Source organism: Triturus cristatus, chromosome 4_2 (genome assembly GCF_964204655.1).
Source record: "Triturus cristatus chromosome 4_2, aTriCri1.1, whole genome shotgun sequence".
NCBI classification, from domain to species: domain Eukaryota; kingdom Metazoa; phylum Chordata; class Amphibia; order Caudata; family Salamandridae; genus Triturus; species Triturus cristatus.
Window position 1 is genome coordinate 416997921 of NC_140586.1, and position 22113 is coordinate 417020033.

Sequence of the window (22113 nt, forward strand, 5' to 3'; positions counted from 1 at the left end):
GAGAGTTTTAATATCTCCCATCATAGCATTTAAGAAATGTTAGAAGCTTTTCTCTAAGTCCTGTGGCCTACTGTGCCATAGTGATAATGAGACTGAAATCCTTCCAAATGTTATGCATCTGTCCTAATTTCCAGGACGTCAATCTTGGCTGTGAATTCTCTTTAGGGAACTAGAAGAATGATTTAGAGTTCAGTGATGGGTTACTCCATCACAAACGTGATGAAATCTCGTCCACCATATTACAAGTGGCACTGGATATAATGCACTTGTAATACTGCGGAATAAATATCCGTCACATTTGTGACAGAGGAATTAGTCTGCTTAGCTCTAAATCAGCCCCTACGTCTTCAGACACTAAGACAAGCAATGCAACAACGTCTCAAAGAAAATGTAATTGTGTGCAAAAATTGAGAAATATATGGAAGTTGTAACTACTCTCTTAAAGCAGTGGCAAAGCATATGTCAGCAGAATTTGGCAGCAAGGAAATTGCTAGGAAATTGTTAATGCTAAATTGCAAACCTGGATGAAAACACACCTGAAATTCTTTAGCTTAGGTCATCTTTGAAATATGTTTTAGTACAGATAAAATGCCCGGGGTTTGAGATCATGTATATTTATCCTAGCATGGTAATTTATTAGCAAAAGGTTTAAGTAGGGAAGGTAGAAGGGGGAAAGCAGTGTAGTGGATCACAAAACTGGTGTTATTCAATTTTTTTATTACATGGCAACAAATAAAGGTAAACACTTGTACACAGATTATCAACAATTAAAATATTGGCACAAAAACAAACCATTTAAAAGACATTGGGCACATTATAAAAGAGAACAATTCCTCCAGACGTTTGACATTACTACAAAGAGTGAGGGTGCGCACTAACCTTGTTCTGGGACAGAGCATCTAGAAAAATCAAAGAGAATGAGATGTAGACTTTCGGTAGCTCTACTATATAGTTGCATGGAGGACAAAAACGTCCGAGCTCTGGAATGAGCTCTTAGTCATTTAGTGGTAAACCAGCAGTTCTCATTAAAAAATGTAATCTTCTAACTTTATGTTCATAAATCATACCCAAATCTAGCTGTTTTTCAATGTGTATAGCATCTGTAAAATATTTAAAACTCTATGCTTTAGCACAATTTTCATCTGAGTCAATGCTGTCCCTCCATCTAGACCTTCCAGCAAGAGCGAAACTTGTCTAAGAGCAAAACACAGGTCAGTAAAAACAAAAAGTGGCATATCTGAATGGATAAAGTATTAATTTCAATGTTTACAACTTCTCTCAGAGGTCTGGGAATTGCATTAAGAACATGTCTAATAATTGCCAAATTCTGTTATAAGTGTCTGTACTAGTGTATGTTGGTTCAATATCCAAAAAGTGTGTAGGATTTTATCCTGCAAAAAAAGCAAGTAGTTTATGTTTATGGGTACAGTAGAATACTGAGTAAAGGAAGGTAGGTGGTACATTTTCCCTATATACATTCAATAAGTGAAGAATGTGCTGGCAGGCCATGCTTTAGAGAGAGAATACATTCCACCACCATGTGTTATTGCTTTCAGAAGATAAATGTAAGATGTGGGGAACGTCGCTGAGATTGTATGACGGGACTGTATAGAAGTTTGTATGTATGAAGCATGGTGGCTTGCATCTACCAGTGAATAATCTTAGTCTTTGTGGTACTGGTTTTTAGAAAGAGCAAACTGGCATAACAATAGATCTACAGCACACTGTAGATCAAAAACAATGAAATTGTTGGCATATGATGAAGTACGCAGGCAATGTCCTCCTAGTACATATGTAAATGTGGTAATCAGTTAGTGACAGCTAATGTGAGATAATACAAATATAACAAAAATAAAAGGTAGGCAAGAAGGAAACCCTGTTCTGGCATGTTTTTGGTACCTATCCAGGCTGCAAGTCCCTTATCAGTGCTCATAAAAGACAGAAACCAGATAGATTTGGAGGACAATTAGAAGTGTAACAGACCACTAGGGTTACTGGGAGCTGATAATTTCCACAACAGTGTGGACCTGTCCATTTGTTCAAGTATTGCAAGGAACTCTATAAAGGCTGTATATTTATCAAACACCACATTTATTGCAGCTATATTACCAAGAGCCAGTGAATTTGGCCTAAAACCCAAGTGCTCCAAAGGGATAATATTTTGTTTCAGAGACGGATGACTCCATGTAATCTAAAGGGTTTGTTGCAACTACCTAATTAGCTGGATTGAGGTAGGCAATATACCTGTAGCTTTGTGGAATATTATTGTAAATTGGCATAATAATACTACCTTTCAGCTGTTAGGGATTGCTCCTGAAACATAGCAATGCTCAAAAATAGGATATAAAACTTCACTCCTTAAATTAAAATCTCTCTTCATCACAGAAACCGGGATTTCATTGGTACCCATGCCGCTGTTTGGAAATATGTTGCTATATCATTGGCTAAGGGAGCAGAGATTGCAGGCTATATGGACAGAAGAGAAAAAAGCAACATTATTAATAATAGTAGAATCAGAAATATAATTCTTCCAAGTATGGACCAGAATTTAGACTGTACGGGGCATCTTTATGCCTAGATGGTTCTTTCCTACTATTTATATATCTGGCTATTTGTATACCAGTCAATGGTTAGTCTTGTTGAAACTGTATACATTGAGCACTGAGTTTTTCTCCTTTGAGATCATATAAATTTTGCCCTAACAGCGACATACATTTTAGCTTGCCTGTATATTAGGTTATTTAAATGCTGTTCAATTTTATCCCTTTTTGCAACATGCTTATGGCATGAAATGGAGGAGTTTGAATGAAAATGGATTGTAGTGCTTCCATAATCTTCAGCCACATTATTGCACGTGAATATAGTAGAAACATTTCCATCCATATTTAATTTTTCTTGAATAAATTCACGTAAAGAAGCAATCTCATTTGAATACCAGAATAGATGGTTACATGAGGTAGCTACTTCAAAGCACCAGCATCCAAACACCAAGAAGAATTTTGGTATGTGGATAAACTGAGATATAATTGGAGAAAATAGTGATCACTGTGGTCTTTGGTTATTAGTTGAAGGTTACCGAAGATGTGGAATGACTAATTAATTGTTATTTAATTATCTAACATTCATGTGCCTTTTGGGCTCTTTATGGTATAAGCAGCATGAATATTGTTATCCAGCTCGCCATTTAATATCGAACATCCCAATACTGTTAGTTTACCTAACAGCAATGTACCAATCTGATAAGCTCTATATTTAGGAATCAAGAGAGCTCCAGGAATATTCCAAGCCAACTCCTAATTCTCTGACTTAAACACATCAATTATCTAATTAGACACTTTGGGCCTGATTCATAAAAGTAAGCTTACACTTTTGTGTAAGTATACTTTTTTTTTGTATTCACAAACTGCATGTTAAATTTTACTAAGAGTAAATTTAGGACTGCAGACTCTGCACATGAAAAGATACACTCTCTTATCTTTTTATTGGCAGAGTCACCACAGTCATAAGATTAGTATTAGTAAAATTAAACTTGCAGTTTGTGAATACCAAAAAAAAAATAGTAAACTTACACAAAAGTGTCATTTTATCTTTGTGGCTGACACCTAATAGAAATTGAAGCATCCCATTATTATCAGACAGTCCACCTTCTCTGTCTGCACTATTGCTGCTAGCATCCAGAGTGAAAAGTTAAACACCATTAAATATTTTGCTTGGTGGTATATATGTATGTTAAAAAGGTACCAAAGAAATAGCCTACTTAGAGCATGTCTGTTGCTCAGATTGGTAAATCTTTAACAATGTGTCTATTTTAAGTGGAATAACATAACACCAGAATAGAATTGGTAAAAGCCCACTACTGGTGTGTCCTCAGAAAGAATTATTTTGTCTTGGTTGGAAATTACATAGTATTCATCTAACAGAAAAGGATCACAGGCCCTAGGAACATCTTAAGGATTTGGGGGCCCCTGTATGGAACAGCTTTGACTTTAGCATCCATTTTCAGCTCTTTCATGTTCTCTTTGGCCAGGTCACTTACAGTGCACAAGCGCACTTGTCAAAATTCTAAAAAAACTGTATTTAAAACAATCTAAGAATTCTCAGGGCAAGACTCTCTGCAGAATAAAGCTGGCTCTATATGGAGGCGCCCTGAAAGGCTGTGGCCCTGGACTACAGCCCACTTTGCCCATGCCTTAAAACATCTCTCACAGGCCCATGTTTCATGTAATCAATGAATTGGAAATTCTTTAGCATATATCAAATGTTTTTTTTATCTGGATTAGAGAATAGATTTGCAGTATTCCACAAAATGAGACAGAAGTTTTGACTAAATGGTAGATAATTATCCCTTTTGGTTAGTGGTCAAGGATGAATGTGGGATGCCTGCTAACCAAGGCCATAAATCAACAATTTCTTTAGATTGTAATGATGAATGATTCCTGAGACATACCCTGCTGATTGCTTTTCTTTCAGGATCTAGTTTTATTTTAATATTTTGAGCATTTTTATGAATGTCAAGGATGGAAGAGGGCGAAGGAGGAGCTACTATCTCTTTTAACTCTATGCCACATTGAGTGATGTAGATGTTTCGAGCAATAATCTATTGGAATCTTGTGAGATAATAAGTAGGGAAATAATTTCCTCTAGCTCAAAGAGTATTTCCATTGTTCTTGATCAATGAAGGGGCTAGGTTTGAAATAAATTCAACTCTTGAGAGCTAAGCATGCAGACCAACAGAAAATAATCTCACTAAAATATAACAACAGACTTTAAGAGATAATAAATGTACAATGTGTATGATTGCTGATCTATTTTAAAGTATAGAATTCATCCAGAAAAAGATTTATAAAAGTAAGTGTGTTAGTAAAAATGATCTAAATCAATAGATACATTACTGAAAGAAGGTTGTGTATATTTGGGAGAGTGTGTTTACCAAGGATAATCATGTCTTCTCAACTGGGGAATAAGTTGGTGCCATTGGGACTAACTATTAGGCATGGGATTTATGAAAAAAATTGTAAACTTGTATTGTAGATGGTATTAAGTGCACTTCAGACAGAGGGGCTGGAAATGTTTCGGGTATAGAGGTTGTATCTCACACAAGGGATCAAGGGGAAGTATACGGTACTGAAATAGAATTATTATGCTCACACAGAGTATAGAGTACCGAGGAGCAAGAGGAATGAAAGAAATGGGAACAACAGGTGGGGGCACTACAGATGTTTGGACAAGAACCCTTACTCACCCAAGGGTGACATGCTTCATCACTGGGTCTCCCCATACACTGGGACCGCAAGGTACCCAGTGTGGGCTATAACGTTCCCGCAGAGTGCAACTGAAACAGTGGATTAAAACTATCTCAATAAGGACAAAACAACTTTATTCCTATGTCGTAATGGATAGAGTTTAAAAGCATAGTTAGACAGGGTTATAGGTATTCACCCTGTATACGGTCAACATGTTTCTGCAATATGTGACTTAGATGTTCCAGGCATTCTTCAGGACCATAGTGTATTGTCACTCTGCTGTATAAACGTGTAAAATTAATAATAATAGCAAAAATATCTAAATTATACTCAGGCCTTAATCTTGACCAACAGTGCACAGTGGCAATGAGTTGATGAGTGGGTCAGATGGCCCTACAGAGAAAACGCAAATAGGTACATATCAAACATATTCATCAATGTACATTTAAAAACACCAAAGTTCACCAACACCTCAAAACGTGTGTACATACTCCCAAAAGATTATATATAGGGACATTCCCCCGGGCAGTGTATAAGGTCCGACTCTACCATCTACAGAGTCTCTTCACACGTAGAGCTCTCTATTGAGGTACAACAATATAGATGAAGGTCAAAGAAAACACAACATAAACACACAAACTTCTGTAAACTAAAAGCACAATCCTGTGGTGGACAGATATATAGACATCTTGTCTTTGGTGAGTCAATGAGTTTAATTAAATGCAGATACAATAGTAAAGACACGAAGTTCAGGGAGCACTTTGGCCGTTACTCTGGTGAGGTACCCATTGTTCTCTCATACAACTCCGACTGTGTTATGAGTATATCACCCATGGTTTAATGGTCTTTGTTGGTCAATCAAAACCACTAGTACTATTAAGGCTGAGCCAAATACGTGCCTTATGGGACAAAATATTGGGTGAGTGGATGTTAACTATAGAGATGCCTGTGAAAAATGAACCATGCTATAAAGAGGAGGTCAGGCTGTCGAGTGTCAAACGGACGTCAGGTTACGATAAACAATATGTGAAAAACATAGGAATTGTCACAACCAAGACCGCAGCCCTAGCAAACCTTAAATCAAGCTCTATGTATAATCTCACCTTGCATGTAGTAATGAATGTTCTACGAGGACTCTTGCGGAAATGATTGAACCGTGAGGTGGGTGCCTGGAATGAGCATCACATCACGCACATGAGTAAACATGCTCAGGCCAGTTGGGAAATGTAATACATGGTGATGACCGACATTCAAATGAGCCAAATGGATATTGGTTGCCAGCCGATCGTAGTTTCCTTAAAACAGGGGCAGTTAACATCCGCGTGCAAATGTGTGGTTACGAACGTACCACCAGTCAAATGTTCACTGTAACTGCTACACGGAGACATGTAATAACCTCCTCCATCGCAGCTTTACAAAATCGGTAGATAATCATCCAAATAGTGTGGGGGAACATCGTCCTCAAACGAGACTCTGGGGGGAGTGATTGTGCATCAGCTCAGATGCCCATGAGGAGCCTCATTATCGTACATGCGCGAAACCCCTAGGCCTGCCTGGGAACTGTAGTTAGACAGTCTCGTAGTTCTGACCGGCCCTGGCGCACTAGTAGCAGACGTGTGGCAATCTCCTAGACGGCTTAGAAGCTGTAGACAGACTGACTCTGATAAGAACAGCCCCTGTACTATAGATATAGAGGTTAGCATCTCAAATTGTAGCCTTCAGCATACCTTATATTTGATTGTACGTGCAATAGTACACCTTTTCTTTTGAGCCTTGCTTTTTCCACCTTTATGTGATATGTCTGCTTATGACATTAGATGTGTGGTTAATTAATATAGGATAGACTTTTTGAGATTTTAGATCATTCCTTGATTCTCTGCCTAACCTCACCATGATTTTTCTTAAAAAAATATATGTTGTGGCAGTGTATTCAGATTCAGAAAATAGAGAATGTAGAGCCTCACTGGACACTTCTGAAATATAAATAGAATCAAATCCATTAGCACCCACAGCATTTGTAGCAGGGAAATTAGATGTTTCTGTCCTCTTGTGAATAGTGCCAGTAATTTAAGGCCTCCCCCTTGGGTGGCATTTAAGGACCGAAGTTCTTGTGGTCGGTACACTTTGGTTTACCTCTGCTGCTGTCTGGTGGATATCCATTTGGATAACACCTTTGCATGTTTTTGTTTTGGTATTGTCACCAGCCAAGAGACCCTTAAGGAAGCCTGTAAGAATGAAAAATATACAATCTTGAAAACCTACTTGTTTTTCGAACAGTTTCGAAATGAGTTTAGTGTTCTGAATCAAGTGCATGAAATATGATCGGGCCGTCTTCTAGCTCCAGGTGTTGCAAAGCTGTAGAATAAGTCCCACCCTGACAGGTGACACACCAATACTTCCATTCACTCTGGGTTAGGTTTTTGTATCTGTTAGACAACCACTAATTACTTTATTTGAGATGTCAATGTGACCCTTTTTTTGAGGTATGTATATGTGCATTTATTTGCATTTATTCAACAGGTTCTCTAGGGTGAACTAACAAAAAGGCAGTGGAGAGCAGTACATGGTCAAGGACAAGCATACGGTCAATGAGTCAATGAGTAAGAGGAGAAGGAGCTGGGTTGAGGATTGTACATGCACTGGAGAGAGAGGTTGAAGATTTAATAAATATGAGCAAGAGAACCTGTCAAAGTGGTATGCCAGAATTTGTATAATCAAGGGAACATTGATGCTGACAAAATTTTGTTTTTTTAGAGTTTTATATAGCGCGAACTCAGAGCGCTTTACATGAGCACCAGTTTTGTTACAGAAAGACACTTGGGGCCCGATTCACAGAACTAACTTAAGACAAATTCCTAAACTTACTACCATTTTGGTATTCACAGAAGGCACTTACTCATTTCGGTATTCACAGAAGTTAGGAGTCCTAACTTTAGGACTCCTAAATGCCTTCTGTGAATACCGAAAGTCTTAAAGTTAGGATTTTTCTCAGTTTAGGAGTAGTAAAGTTAGGACTCCTAACTTTAGGACTCCTAATTGCCTTCTGTGAATACCGAAAGTCTTAAAGTTAGGATTTTTCTCAGTTTAGGAGTAGTAAAGTTAGGACTCCTAACTTTAGGACTCCTAAATGCCTTCTGTGAATAACGAAAGTCTTAAAGTTAGGATTTTTCTCAGTTTAGGAGTAGTAAAATTAGGACTCCTAACTTTAGGACTCCTAAATGCCTTCTGTGAATACCGAAAGTCTTAAAATTAGGATTTTTCTCAGTTTAGGAGCAGTAAAGTTAAGACTCCTAACTTTAGGACTCCTAAACTGAGAAACATCCTAACTTTAAGACTTTCGGTATTCACAGAAGGCATTTAGGAGTCCTAAATTTAGGAGTCCTAACTTTACTACTCCTAAACTGAGAAAAATCCTAACTGTAAGACTTTCGGTTTTCACAGGAGGCATTTAGGAGTCCTAAAGTTAGGACTCCTAACTTCTGTGAATACCAAAATGAGTAAGTGCCTTCTGTGAATACCAAAATGAGTAAGTGCCTTCTGTGAATACCAAAATGGTAGTAAGTTTAGGATTTTGTCTTAAGTTAGTTCTGTGAATCGGGCCCATTAACTTTTGTTAGGCACGGGGAGAATAAGTGATTTGCCCAGAATCACAGGATGTCTTAGCATCACTGCAGAGACTTGAACCCGGTTCCCCAGCTTCAAGGTAGACTGCTCTAGCCGTAAGGCTACATCCTCTCCCTACATGACTGATTAATTGCAGAATTACAATCTAAAATGACTGTTGTGCATCTTCAATAGCAAAAGGAATTTGAGGCCCACTTTCCGCTATTTTGCTTGTGTAATAATAATTGCCACTACATCGTTGAGAAGGCAGTGTTGTTCGACGTAGCGGAGGCATAACAAAGTTGGTAGAGAACCACCTTCAGATCTTATATTGGCATCCTTTGATCTTATGATAGATACTAGTTGGGATGGCTGAAAAAGGTCACATTTCCAAAAATGTTTGATTCTGCGTAGATAACAGAAGGATCCACTTTATCCAAATTTGTCCCAAAGTAGTTTAAAATTGTCTTTTGAACATTTATAGAACTGTGAGCTTGTAATTCTATATGTCTCTGAGCATCATATGCTGAGCTTATGTAGCTTTTAGGACTATTAAATATGTCTGCTTGTATTATAGATAGAGGAGGATCATGCATGTCAATTTTAAAAACAACTGTCCTGTGTCTTCTTACACATTTAGCTGGAGAGTTCATGCAGTCACAGCTCATGACCAACATCCCGATAGAGTAAGGGGATCCTGAATTTTCCAAAGAATATGTCTGAGCCATCAGTTGATAAAAAGTGGGGGACCAAATTAGTTGGGATGAAGGAGAAAGGGAAAAATACTTCAATTTCCAAGAAAAATGAAAAGATAACGAGGAAAGAAGGAAAACTGAAACTCACCTCTCCCACTTACAAACAGACCTCATCACCTCCTCCTTAATGTGTCTAAATATAAGTCAGGAAAGTTAATATTATACTGGCAGAACTGAAGGCCTGGGAACATTCAGTAGGATCAAAAATCCAGGACCTCCTGTGTATAAAGTCCGGTCAGGATGCAGCTTGGCATCTTTACAAAGGGCCTGATTCACAATGTCCTATCTTTTTATATGTGAAGACTCCGTAGTCACAAAGATACTAGTAGTAAAATCCCTTTATGAATAGCAAACAATCATAAACATACACAAAAGTGTACGTGAATCAGGCCCAAAGTCTTAATTTTACAAGTAATCATAGTACACCACCTATCCTAGAGAGATAAAGAGGCCCACTACCAACGAGCAGAAATTCCCAGCTTCATGTGAAACACAGCCAGCATGGTGAGCCTCTGCAACTCCAGGAAGGCTGGTTCAGGAGCTGTGGGGCAGGCAGCTTGGCTGTCTTCAAGTCACAGATAGTCAGACAATTTGACTGTGTTCCAGCAGTAAGCAAGCTGTAAGCATGTTTTGAAAGAATTTGAAGTATGTTGTGTGCAATAAAAACATTTGATCTAATGTACAGAAAAAGCGACGTGAACAAAAGCCGTGAAGAGAATCTTTTACACATTAAAAATAAATATTTTTAATTCTTTCTAGGGCAACAGTTGTGGCAAATACAACAGTATTTTGGGTGAATATTGAAGGACCGAAGCTCACTTATCAGTCATCTGTTGCATCTGGAATAATGGTAGGTATACTCCATCATCAATTTAAATATATTTTAAGTAGGCAAGTTAAGTATACTAATCACAGTGTGATTTGCCTTATATTGGGGGGTATCAGACCCTGGTGTACCATAATGTAACTTGCCTGTCCTAAAGCAATATTTAAGCGTTTCATGTATAATGTACTCACATTTCAAACCCCGCAGAAGCATTTTTAGAACTTTCAACTTTCCCATGTCTATTAGTGAGTAACTTATGGAGCCGAGCATGTTCCATTGCCTTTTGTTACTCGAAGTCCTGAATACGTAATGGGATAAATTGGACTGCAAGTAACTATACGAAAAGAAAAAACCTCGTCTGGATAAGATACTACTGTGTGGGCCTAGGACATGTGAGCCCCCACTCTAAGCTATGTGCAAAGAGAACACCAGTTTGATGAAGAACAAGTGCATCATTATATTGGAACAGATCAGGAGGCCCTGAGAACAGCCAACAGTAAAGTTCAATTTGCCAAGGATTCAAATTTGATCTTTTTTTCACATCACAAGACAACCTGACAATTTAGTTTTTTTCTCAGAATTTAAACACGTTGCACATTACATGCTATATTGTCTCTAAAAAATAATGTTTGTTGCTCATATCTACCTTTATTGTTGTTTTGAGTATATGTTGCCTCCAGCAGTCACCTCCTTCCAATCTCTTGGTGTTACCTGGTTCGGGGATTCTAGTCACTGCAGGGAAGATCTATCTATATTTATGCTGTGTGCTGGATTTCGCTTTTGCTGGTCTTGATGCTTTGCGGACTTTGCTACTGTTGATCAGTGCCAAAATGAAGCGCTCCCTCTATCAATTGGTAATAGGGATTGGTGTTTCCCTAATTTGCTTGTTTGACTTACTACTAAGTCCCTAGTACAGTGCACTGTGTGTGTGTCCAGGGCCTGTAAGTCAAATGCTGCTAGTGGGCCTGCAGCACTGATTGTGCCACCCCACACAAAAAGCCTTGCAAAAGGATCTCAGACCTGCCACTGCGGTGTCTGTGCACAGTTTGGTACTGTCATGTCAACCTGGCAAGTGCCTGCCAGGCCTCACTTACCAGGCCCTAACCTCCCCTTTTCTTACATGTTAGTCACACCTAAGGTAGGCCCAAGGTACCTGTGTGGGTAGGGTGTAGGATATGTGAAAGGTATGGCATGCCCTGATGTGTGTGACATGTCCTGATACTAAACTACAGTATATTTTGTTTTTCACTATTGAAAGTCTATCTGTACCATAGGATAGAATGGGCATTTATTTATAACATCATATAAATATAACTTCCTACTGGGATAAGATAGGAAAATAAAGTTTGATATGTCTGAACTCAGAATGTTAAGATGCATCTTTTAGTGAGGGTGATTTTTACATTCTGGGTTTGAAAATACCACTTTTAGAAAGTAGGTATTTTGTTGCATAACCATCCAGTGTGCCTCTGTTAGTTTGTGTATTGACTGTCTGGTTTGGGAGTGACAGGGGCTGGGGGATGTGCAATCTGTTCAGACAGCCACTGGGGATGTTGAGGTGTGTCCTGCCTTTCCTGGATGAGTCAGGGCTGGGTTGAATAGTCCTGGGCTGCATTTAGAGTAGGGGAACAGGATTTCCTTTCACCTGAATGGGCCTGGTCTGCCTTACACAGTGCTGTCTCCACCTCCTGCCGGGAAGCTGGACCAGAGAGGACAGAACTGGTTTTGACTAAGCAGAGAACCTCTCTGACACCAGAGAATAAAGATAAATGGAATATAACTATTGGGGCCCAGACCTCAGAACTTTAGATTACTTCTGGGCTCAAGAGGAATCTCTGCCAAGGAGAAGAGCTGGGAAAACTGAAGGAGAAGTACTGCCCCTTTGTTGTATGCTGTCTGGGGTTGGCATGCAGTGGCTGTTTCTGCCAAGAAGAGGATAAAGACTTTGCTGTGTGCTGTGTATCCTGCTTGAAGAAGATCTACAAGGGCTTGAAGTAGAGATTGCCTCTTGTTCTGAAGTCTCAGGGACACAAAGACTTCATCCTCTCTGTCTTCCCGCATCTGGAACTGCTGGTTCAGCCACCACAGAGGGGAATAGCAACACAGACGCCAGCAAACAACACCGTAACATGCAACAAAGTAATTGGCACTGCTCGTAAAGTGCACAACGCACCGTACCACCCCAACTTGCACCACAGCCGACGCCTGCCAACACCGCACTGTATTGACTCCGAAGCCATCACCGTGGCTACTGCCTGCAACGGAGCTGAGGGCACTGCTCGTGACACTCATGATGCACAACCCCAACTCGCACTGCAGCCCCGACTTCACCAACGCTGGTGCTTCATCATCGTGGAGCCGATACCCGACATGGGTGACTTCCCGAGTCCATCAACACCGCACCATCGTAAGGAACCGGTGCCTCACCTCTCCGACAACAGTAAGGAACCAATGCCTCATCTCTCCTGCATTGCAGTAAGGGACGAGGCCTCACCTCCCCTGGGAGGGTAAGGAACAGATGCATCACCTCCCCTGTGGCCGTAAGGAACCGGCGCCGCCCGGCGCCAACAAAGCATCGCCTCCCCAATGCTGCGCACTGTCTTTGCTTCCATTGTTTTGCCACGGTACTGTTCTTTGGGGTCCATGTGACTCCGGATCCGATGCGCACACCTCACGGTGTGTGACGTACTTTGGATTTTCATCTGTCACGACGTCGTAATAGCTCCAGGTGGAGTTATCAGTTGCTAAAAGCTTTACTTGCGTGAATAACCTTTTTTTGAGGATCTCTTGGAATATGTATTGTGGATTTTTGTTATTTTAATTTTGTTTGGTTTAGATAAAGATTACTTATTTTTCCAAACTGTTGTGGTGTCCATTTGTAGTGTTTTCACTGTCTTACTGTATATGTGCACAAATGCTTTACACACTGCCTCTCAGATAAGCCTGTCTGCTTGTGCCAAGCTACCAAGGGGGTGACAGGGGATGTCTAAGGGCGTAACTCTCTTACCCTGACTAGAAGCAAGGGTCCCTACTTGGACGAAGGAGTACACCATTGCCAACTAGAGGCCCCCATTTCTAACAATGACCTAAACACTCAACATTTCTCCAAAAATCACATTTGTGCATCTTTACAATAATACCTCTGTAAGAAAATACTTTGAGAAAAATGTATACAATATTGTTATGTTCTAAAAGAGTTTTGGCATAAATCAGAACATTGTCTTGAAATACAATAACACATTGTAAGGTGCCCAAAAGGCGAACCATTATTCTCTGAAAAACTAAGGTAGCAGAAGCCAGACCAAAAGGTATGTGACTATTCTGAAATATACGTATGGGGAAATTAAGAGCTGTAAAATGTGTGGACGATTCTTCTAACTCCGTCTGGTGATAAGAGGATGCTAGATCTATCTTAGAAAAGCATTCTACCTCACCAATCTTTTCCAACAATTCATTAATTTTCAAGAGAGGATGAGAATCTACCAAATTTCCTTATTAAGGCTGTGCACGTTTACACAAACCATTAAATCATCATTCTTTTTGTGAGCTACAACCAAAGGAGATAGTCACAATGATGTGTCTACTGACTCCATTACACCATTTTCTAGCAGCAACTTTAATGCCTTCTCCAAATCCTATCTCAGACTGAAAGACACTCAACAAAATTTGCATTCAACAACTAAGGCACTGTGAATGAGCTTAATTTTATGTTTGAACCCTTGATCTTTGCCTAAATTGTCAGAAAAAACTCTTAAAATCCTGAAGTAGTTTGTCCACTGCTGTTTGGTCATCAACAACCCCAACCTGCTCTTTTGTGCCCGGTCTCAATACAATGCTGAATAAACTTTTGTGGGATCACTCAAGGATATAAAGACCCTTCAATAAAAACTTCTAAGTCTATCTTTCTCCCTTCACATGAGACAGGAGCCCTATCAGGAGGAAACAATTTCCTATCAACCTAAGTATTTTGAAGCAACATTGACAGAATCATTGTAATACTTGCACCAGGGTCTACTAACAAAAGCAAGGTCAACACAATCTAAGGGATTCCCCTTGGTAACCCCATCATCAGAAAGTACCATGATCATCTCCTGGAACTCCTGTATCCAATTTTTGAATAGCTTTAATATTCAGTCTCTACAAGACTTGCCACTTTAGAAGATGGATTGCAGACGCTCTGACACACTTTAGCAAAGTTTCCCATCTTAGAACAATTTCTACAAAAAACACTCACAGCTGGACATGGCTTACCATTCTTTGCTTGCTGTGTGCTTCCACATCTAAAACAAATGATCCACAATTTAAAAAAATAACTATTCTCATTATACTTCATTCTTTTTTAATAGACGTTACTTGGAACGGCAGCTACTACCTCTTATTGTGATTAATTCAACTCTTTTACAGAAATTTGTAAGAGTTCAATACTTTTAGCAATTTAGATAAGATCCTTAAATGATGGATCCCCCATAGTGAGTAATTTCTGTTGCATATGTTTGTCAAAATAGTGGAAAATTAACTGATCCCTAATCAGCTGATCATTGAAATTACAAACTGGTACTGGGAAGGAACTAAGTCAATGTAAATCCCTCATATATGTATCAACATTTTACCATGTGCTTAAACTCTTTTAAAAGGTTTCTGTCTCAAAAACATTAGATAAGGTTGAATGTCAATATATGTTCTAGTTTCTTTACAACTTCTTGATATTCATCAATTTTTTCTCCTTAAACCAACACTAGGTCTGGGAAATGCTTCCAAATCTCCCTTCCTTCAATTTTCTTTTCTCTCAGGTGTAAACCTAGAGTCACTAATAGCGCCAAAATAAATTTGAAATGCATTGCACCATTGTTTCCACTGTATAGGAGTTGCTCCAGGTGTTTCACGAAATTGCGGTATGGATTAACATATTGCATAGTATTATGGAAAGATTACTTATTTTTTTACACAATCACGTAAAGAAATGCTTTTTCCCTAATACAATGACTAACAGATGAAACTAAATGATCTGACAATGTTGGTGTATGTATTCCCAATGTAAAAACCTGTGACACACAAACAATATGAATTGGTGTTTATGTCACTGTGTAGAATCTTCCAGGGATTTAGGTACCAACACAACCCTGTGTCCACTGCTGTGTCCAATCTTCACCCCTAGGGAACTTGCCCACTGTAGCTAGGTTAACTGTTGCACCAACTTTAGATCAGCATTAGTCCACCATGAAATGAATGCTGCCAAAAGCGATTTGATCCTAACTGATGTAGCTTAAAGCTTTTTCATCTCCCACGAAATGAAACAGTAGTAAAGTAATTCGGTTTCTCCTAATAATTAATACCATGGAAGCTGAAGATAAGTAAATGAAGACTCCGCGGATTCAGATAATGCGGCCTCAAGCTCTATCAGGGACGAGGAACGGGACGATGATACCTCTACAAGCCATTGCAGTCAGCAAGAGGAAAAGAAGCTACCCAGGAAGACCAAGAGACTCTCAGAGGGGAAAAAAGGCAATCAGAAATGGAGACCGACAGAGGAGGCTGGGGACCTAGGCTCGGATTACTCTGATACACAGACTCTACTTTGTAGTGGTATAACATCATCAAAGAAACAACCACCGAGTACGTCCGGGCAGAAAGACCTGTGTATGCCTGCTGAGCCTGGAGAACCGTCCTTATCCTTAATATTACAATCCCTCAAGGTATTTCAAGATGAAGCTAAACTCGAGAATCGTCAAGCCGGTTTGGCCTCTAAAAAATACAAGGCTCCATCAGGAAAGTCGGGAAAACCTGCACAGAGATTGTGGAAAGATTAAGTTTACTAGAGAATCGGACTGATTTACTGGAAACCTCGGTTGAAAACTTGAAAAAAACTACAACATCCCAAGAAAGTACTCTAAATGATGTAATGTGGAAATTGGAGGAGGCAGAAAATCGGCAACGCCGTAACAATTTGAGGCTTCTTGGAATACCAGAGAATAGCGAGGGAGGAGATATCAGGAAATTAGTTATCAGCCTACTAAAAAATTCTGTTCCGGAAATGGGATATTGGGACTGGGGCAAGGAAATCCAGAGGGTGCACAGATTTCCCCTAAATATATCTAAACGACGCTCAAATGACCAGCAATACCCCAGAGCGATTCTAATTTTGGGGGGGGGGGAATTTTCTGTTGCTCCAATCAGTGTTTGAATTGGCAAGACCAGACAAAAAAGGAACTGGGAGACTTTTTAATATTTTGTCCGCCCAGATGCTCATGCCACAGTAGAGAGGAGGTGGCGACTCAGACAGATGATTGTGCCCTTCCAGAAAATGGAGGTTACTGTCTTTTTGCAAAATCCTGCGAAACTCAAAGTTAGTTTACAAGGGCAGTACCTCTATTTTACTTCTGAAATTCAGGCGCAGAAATTTTTAGACGAAATCACAACTGGCCCAAAAAAAACTTAGTGAGAGTAAGCATTAGGATAGGGTTTTTTTTTTTTGAGTGGGGGAAAAAGCTATGGTATAAGTACAAGGAGTGTGGCGGGGTGGGATGAGGATAAAACAGACGCCATCAAAACAGGCTCAGGACTGAGCCTGATTGCCTATATATTGGTGGGGGTGGGGGTGGGCGGTTGAGGGGGAGGCAAGCGGGGGGTAAGCTCAGAACTACAACATGTATACATTTTGAAGTTAAAGTAAGAAGCAGGAAGGGACATCAGCGAGAAGAGCATAGGAGGAGAATGATTACAGAGAAGATAATTAAATGCTCAGCAGGGAATGCTAAACTTCAATATGGATAAGGTAAAGATCTTGACCATCAATATCTGTGGTCTTAATGATGAAAAAAAAGGCATAGAGTGGCTATGGGGTTACAATCAACAGGGGCAAACATCTTTTGTATTCAAGAAACACATATTGAGGGGTCCGAAATGCATTTGCTTAATAAATTAGGCTTTAAATTGATCACTGCTACAACACAAGGGGTTAGGACAAAGGGTGTGGCTATCTTAGGGAAAGCAACTGGGATGCAATCTACTCGCTCAGCAGCTGATAAATATGGACGATGGGCCATTACAGAGTGTCATCTGAACAATGGGTCTAAAATAGTTATTTGCTCAATATATAATAGCATCAGTGACGACCCCGATCTCTTGGATCGAATTTCTAATGAGCTCGTCCATTGGCCACTCCCTGTAATAATCTGCGGGGACTTTAATTTAAATTTACCTATTGATTGGTCAGATGGTCCTTGTTTTAAATATAAAGGGAGGAAGCCTAGAGTCTTTCAAGCGTTCAAAAATCTATGTTCGACCCATGGTCCCATCGACATCTGGCAAACAAAACACCCGGAGGATCATGGTTATACTCACTATTCCTACCCTCATGCACGTCATGCAAGGCTGGATTACTTTCTGGTATCTAACACCATAGCCTCTAGCTGCACTATCGAAAAATTGCCAAGGGTACTATCTGACCACAATCCTCTTCTATTAACTATGGAAATCAAATCAACAAAACGCAATACTAAAATATGGACGTTCGAACTGGCATTATTAACAAATGAGAAGTATTGCGAGCTTATGCGACAATGGATTCCTAGAGTCTTAGAAGAGAATATAGGTAGTGCGCCAATTGAGATGGTTTGGGATGCCTTAAAGGCCGGGATCAGAGGTGAAACCTTGCGATTTTCATTGAACACTAACAATAAAATAAAATAAGAGATGGCAGTACTTCAGAATAATATCGCAATTGCAGAAGAAGGGCTAATAAAAGCTATTCAGGAGGGAAGGGAAGCTGAAGAAGAGCTTAAACAGATTGCAATTGCTAAGAACTGTGTTATTGAGGTATTAACAGCCAAAGCTATTGAGCGAGCCACAACATATAAGGAAAACGTCTAGGAACTAAGCGAACAGGTTGGACATCAGTTAGCTGTACGAGCCCGAGAACAAAGCACTGCTAACCTTATCAAGGCTATTCGAGATCCAGAAGCCGGGCTAATGACAGATCCTGATACAATTAGGACTGCTTTTCAAAAATATTATCAGGTTTTATACAGGGAAAATTATATACATCATGATATTCAGGAAGCAATTAATGAATACACAAGACAAGATGATTGTATGAGGCTAGAGAGTAATGATGCCGAAAGTATGGATGAGATCCCACAATAGGAGGAAATTCTTCTTGCATTGAATAGCCTTGCCATAGGTAAAGCGGCGGGCATGGATGGGATTCCTACTGAATTTTATGTTAAATTCTCTCCACAAATGAAAGATATATTGGCAGAGTTGGTTGCTCACGTATTTCAAGGGGGACGACCTCCAGGGTCTTGGTCTATGGCTAAAATTGTAGTTTTTAAAAAAAAAAAAGTATAAAGATGCTACAGAGCTAGGGTCTTACCGTCATATCACGCTAATAACTAGCGATTCCAAAACTTATGCTAAGCTACTGGCTACACGATTAGCCCCTAACATGCATAAATTAGTGTCTGTTAGACAACATGGGTTCATCCCTGGTAGGGGTACTACCGATCATATACAGAGAGTAATTTCATTGTTTGATTGGTGTGAGGTTTCAGGAGACCCTATGGCACTGATATTACTAGATGCCGAAAAGACTTTCGATAGGGTCTCCTGGAAATATCTCTGGACAGTCATGGCAAGAAGTGTTATATGGGAACCCTTTATTAAAGCAGTACAGACGTTGTATAAGGAGCCATCTGCTGTTGTTATGGTGAATGGGTCAATATCAGAATCGGTGTCTATAACCAGAGGGACAAGGCAGGGGTGTCCGTGCTCACCTCTCTTATTCGCTATATATATCGACCCATTTATACGGAGATTAGAGAACATCGCTAGGATTCCACCTGTTTGGGTAAGGGACCAGGCTACAAAAATACTAGCATATGCGGACGATATCGCGTGGTCACTAGCGACCCAGTGAACGCAATCAGGGTGATCGAAGAAGAAGCAAAGATCTTTGGCAAAGTATCAGGCTACAAATTAAATCAAGCCAAAACTCAGATCATTCCTAACAGTAAAATAAGGTTGATCGATACACGGGTGACAGAGAAAGCTATATATCTCGGCGTGAGTATAACCGCAAAAATAGAGAATTTAGTTGATGATAATAGTGCCCCTTTAATGCAACGTACAAAAAAGGATATGATTCATTGCAACAATCTTCACCTATCCATTGGAGGTCAATGTAATCTAATTAAAATGTTTTTTTTGCCTAGTTTTTTATATTTTTTTAGATCAATCTGCTTAGAGTTTTCCCCGCAAATATTTAAGAATATGGATAATATGTTTAGTAGATTTTTATGGGGGTATAGGAAATCACGAAGGGCATTACGAACTATTACCTTACCCAGAGATAGAGGAGGGTTGGAATAAGCTATACTATTGGGCTCCCACCTTAAAATTTTGTGTTAGCTTATTATTTCCCACAAATATCAACAATGAAGGGGATATTCCAACACAACAAGAGATTTTGCTAGGAAATGAGTCTAGAGGCTGCTTATGGCGTCATATGAATGATGGTTACTTTAAAAAAGTGAGATTTAAGTCAATATTTGGTATTTATAAAACCTGGAATTTTGTATGGAAATTAGCTGGTATTGGACGATTATCTTATTATACCCCAATCCTTAATAACAACAGCCTTCCTGGGATCTTCAGCGACGTATGTATGAAAAGGTGGGTAATGAAAGGGATTACACAACTTGGCTGTCTCTATACGATATTAGGAATTAAATCTTTTGGGGAATTACAGATCGAATTTAATTTAGATAATCGGGACTTTTTTAAATTTCTGCAGATTCGAGATTTTCACTTGAAGAGAGAGGGGAATGGACTAAAATTCCAAACGGTCCAATTGATGGAGAATTTATCGAATAAGCCTAAAGTAAAAATTGGAGAAATTTATGAATTATTGAATTTTTGCTATCCAGATGATTTGGATAAATATATTATTAAATGGCAGGATAAACTTGGGGTTTTGGCTGAAACTGTTCAACAATCATATACATTATATCAGTCTAGCTTAATGTCAACCAAGCTGTAGGCTCAATTCTATAAAACTTTTTTCTTTTTGTATTATACCCCCTATAAAATTGCTAAATGGGGGTCAGGGAAAGGAACTACATGCCTTAGGTGCGCTTTACCCGAAGCCGATAGCATACATATCTTTGCTTCTTGTATGGTATTAACGAATGTAGGGAATGATATCTCAGCTTTTCTCTCAGAAGTGTTTAATACAAGGATAGAAATCTCCAATGTGGAAATCATGTTGGGTATTTCAGATGTTGAACGACCTAAATATATGCAAGGGTTAATATTCGTCGCAATGGCGGTCTTTAGAATGTGTATCGCTTCAGCATGGCTAGATACCAATGCACCGGAGTTCCAACAATGGAGAACCTGACTATTAGCTACATGTAGTTTAGAGGTAGCTATATACAAAAGAAAGGGTCATATTAAACGTAAAAAAGGGCTAGCAATCTGGGATCCTCTTCTACAATGGCTACAAAGATAGCTAGGATATATATAAGCTATACAGGCTTAAACTTTTGTTTTTCTTTTCCTTTTTTCAAATGTATATTATGTTTATTAACTGCAATTTTTTCTGTCTTCTGTGATATCTAAGATGTAATACCTTAAGATAAAAATTGTTATTCGTATGTATTTGATTGCTCTGAGCTGGGGAGGGAGGCGGGTGTAAATATTTGGGAAAAATGCCTAATAAAAACTATTTTTTTTTTAAAAAAAGGAAGCTGAAGATAAGCAGAGAGACTACTCAAATGGAAAAGATAGCAGCGACATAAACAAAATACATGCTTTTTACAGAGAGTACGGCTTGTACTCTCTATTACAATGACCAACTCTCTAAAATGGCCACAGATGGTATCCTCCTTGTTTCCCTAGAAAATAGGGCTTGAGGTTTGACCACACACTCCACAAATTTCCAAAATGACCATCAGGGGTTGGGCTTCCTTTTTCTAGTGGAAGTTTAGCTTACACAGGTCATTCAGGGGCGTGTGGGACAGCAGAATGAATCTTCTTTCTGGTTCAAAATGCCAAAATCCCATTACTTACAGGGCTGGTACCCGGCAATTAACAATAGCAGAGGTGACCCACCAACTATCTATCCAGGCAGGAGACAGACAAGCAGACACAACTTGACTAACAAGCAGCTACAGCATGGAAGAAAATGAGGCAGTGGCTTCACAGAAACAGAGCTCATTGGCAAAGCTATGCCAAAGCGAATAACATAACCACAGGTAGTTGCCAAATGTATTTAATAAACAAGTAGAAGACAGTGAAGCGCCAGCACTTCAAGACAGCTGAAGAGAAAAACACCAACTGCCAACCCACAGAACCTTCACCTTACATTCTATATATGGATCATCACTACCTCACAGTAAACAACCTATACTCAACATAGGAAATAACTTGGGATACATATCACACATATTAAAGAACATAACACCGTATCCACTAACTATGCTCTGAAGCTGGAAGAAGGCAACCAATTTATTTCCACTCTTCAGTATACCATTCCCCAATGTCAATTCAGATTAAATGTTATCAAAATACTGCAGCTCACCCACTAGACAATGTTCTCTTGGCCAGCCAGACACACGGTATCTCATTACTTCATACATCTGTTTCCAACTATTTCCTCCTCCTTTCCTTCCTCTGATAGAAACCTTTT

At 39.4% G+C, this 22113-nt stretch overlaps 1 protein-coding gene across 1 annotated transcript in view; it reads left to right on the forward strand.

Moving 5' to 3' along the window:
- Window positions 1-22113, forward strand: part of LOC146834492 (ferric reductase 1-like) — a 329590-nt gene that overhangs the window by 276512 nt on the left and 30965 nt on the right. The window contains exon 5 of the mRNA XM_085600112.1: window positions 10361-10451. Coding sequence (XP_085456238.1) covers window positions 10361-10451 — 91 coding nt within the window. The remainder of the gene's footprint in view (window positions 1-10360; window positions 10452-22113) is intronic.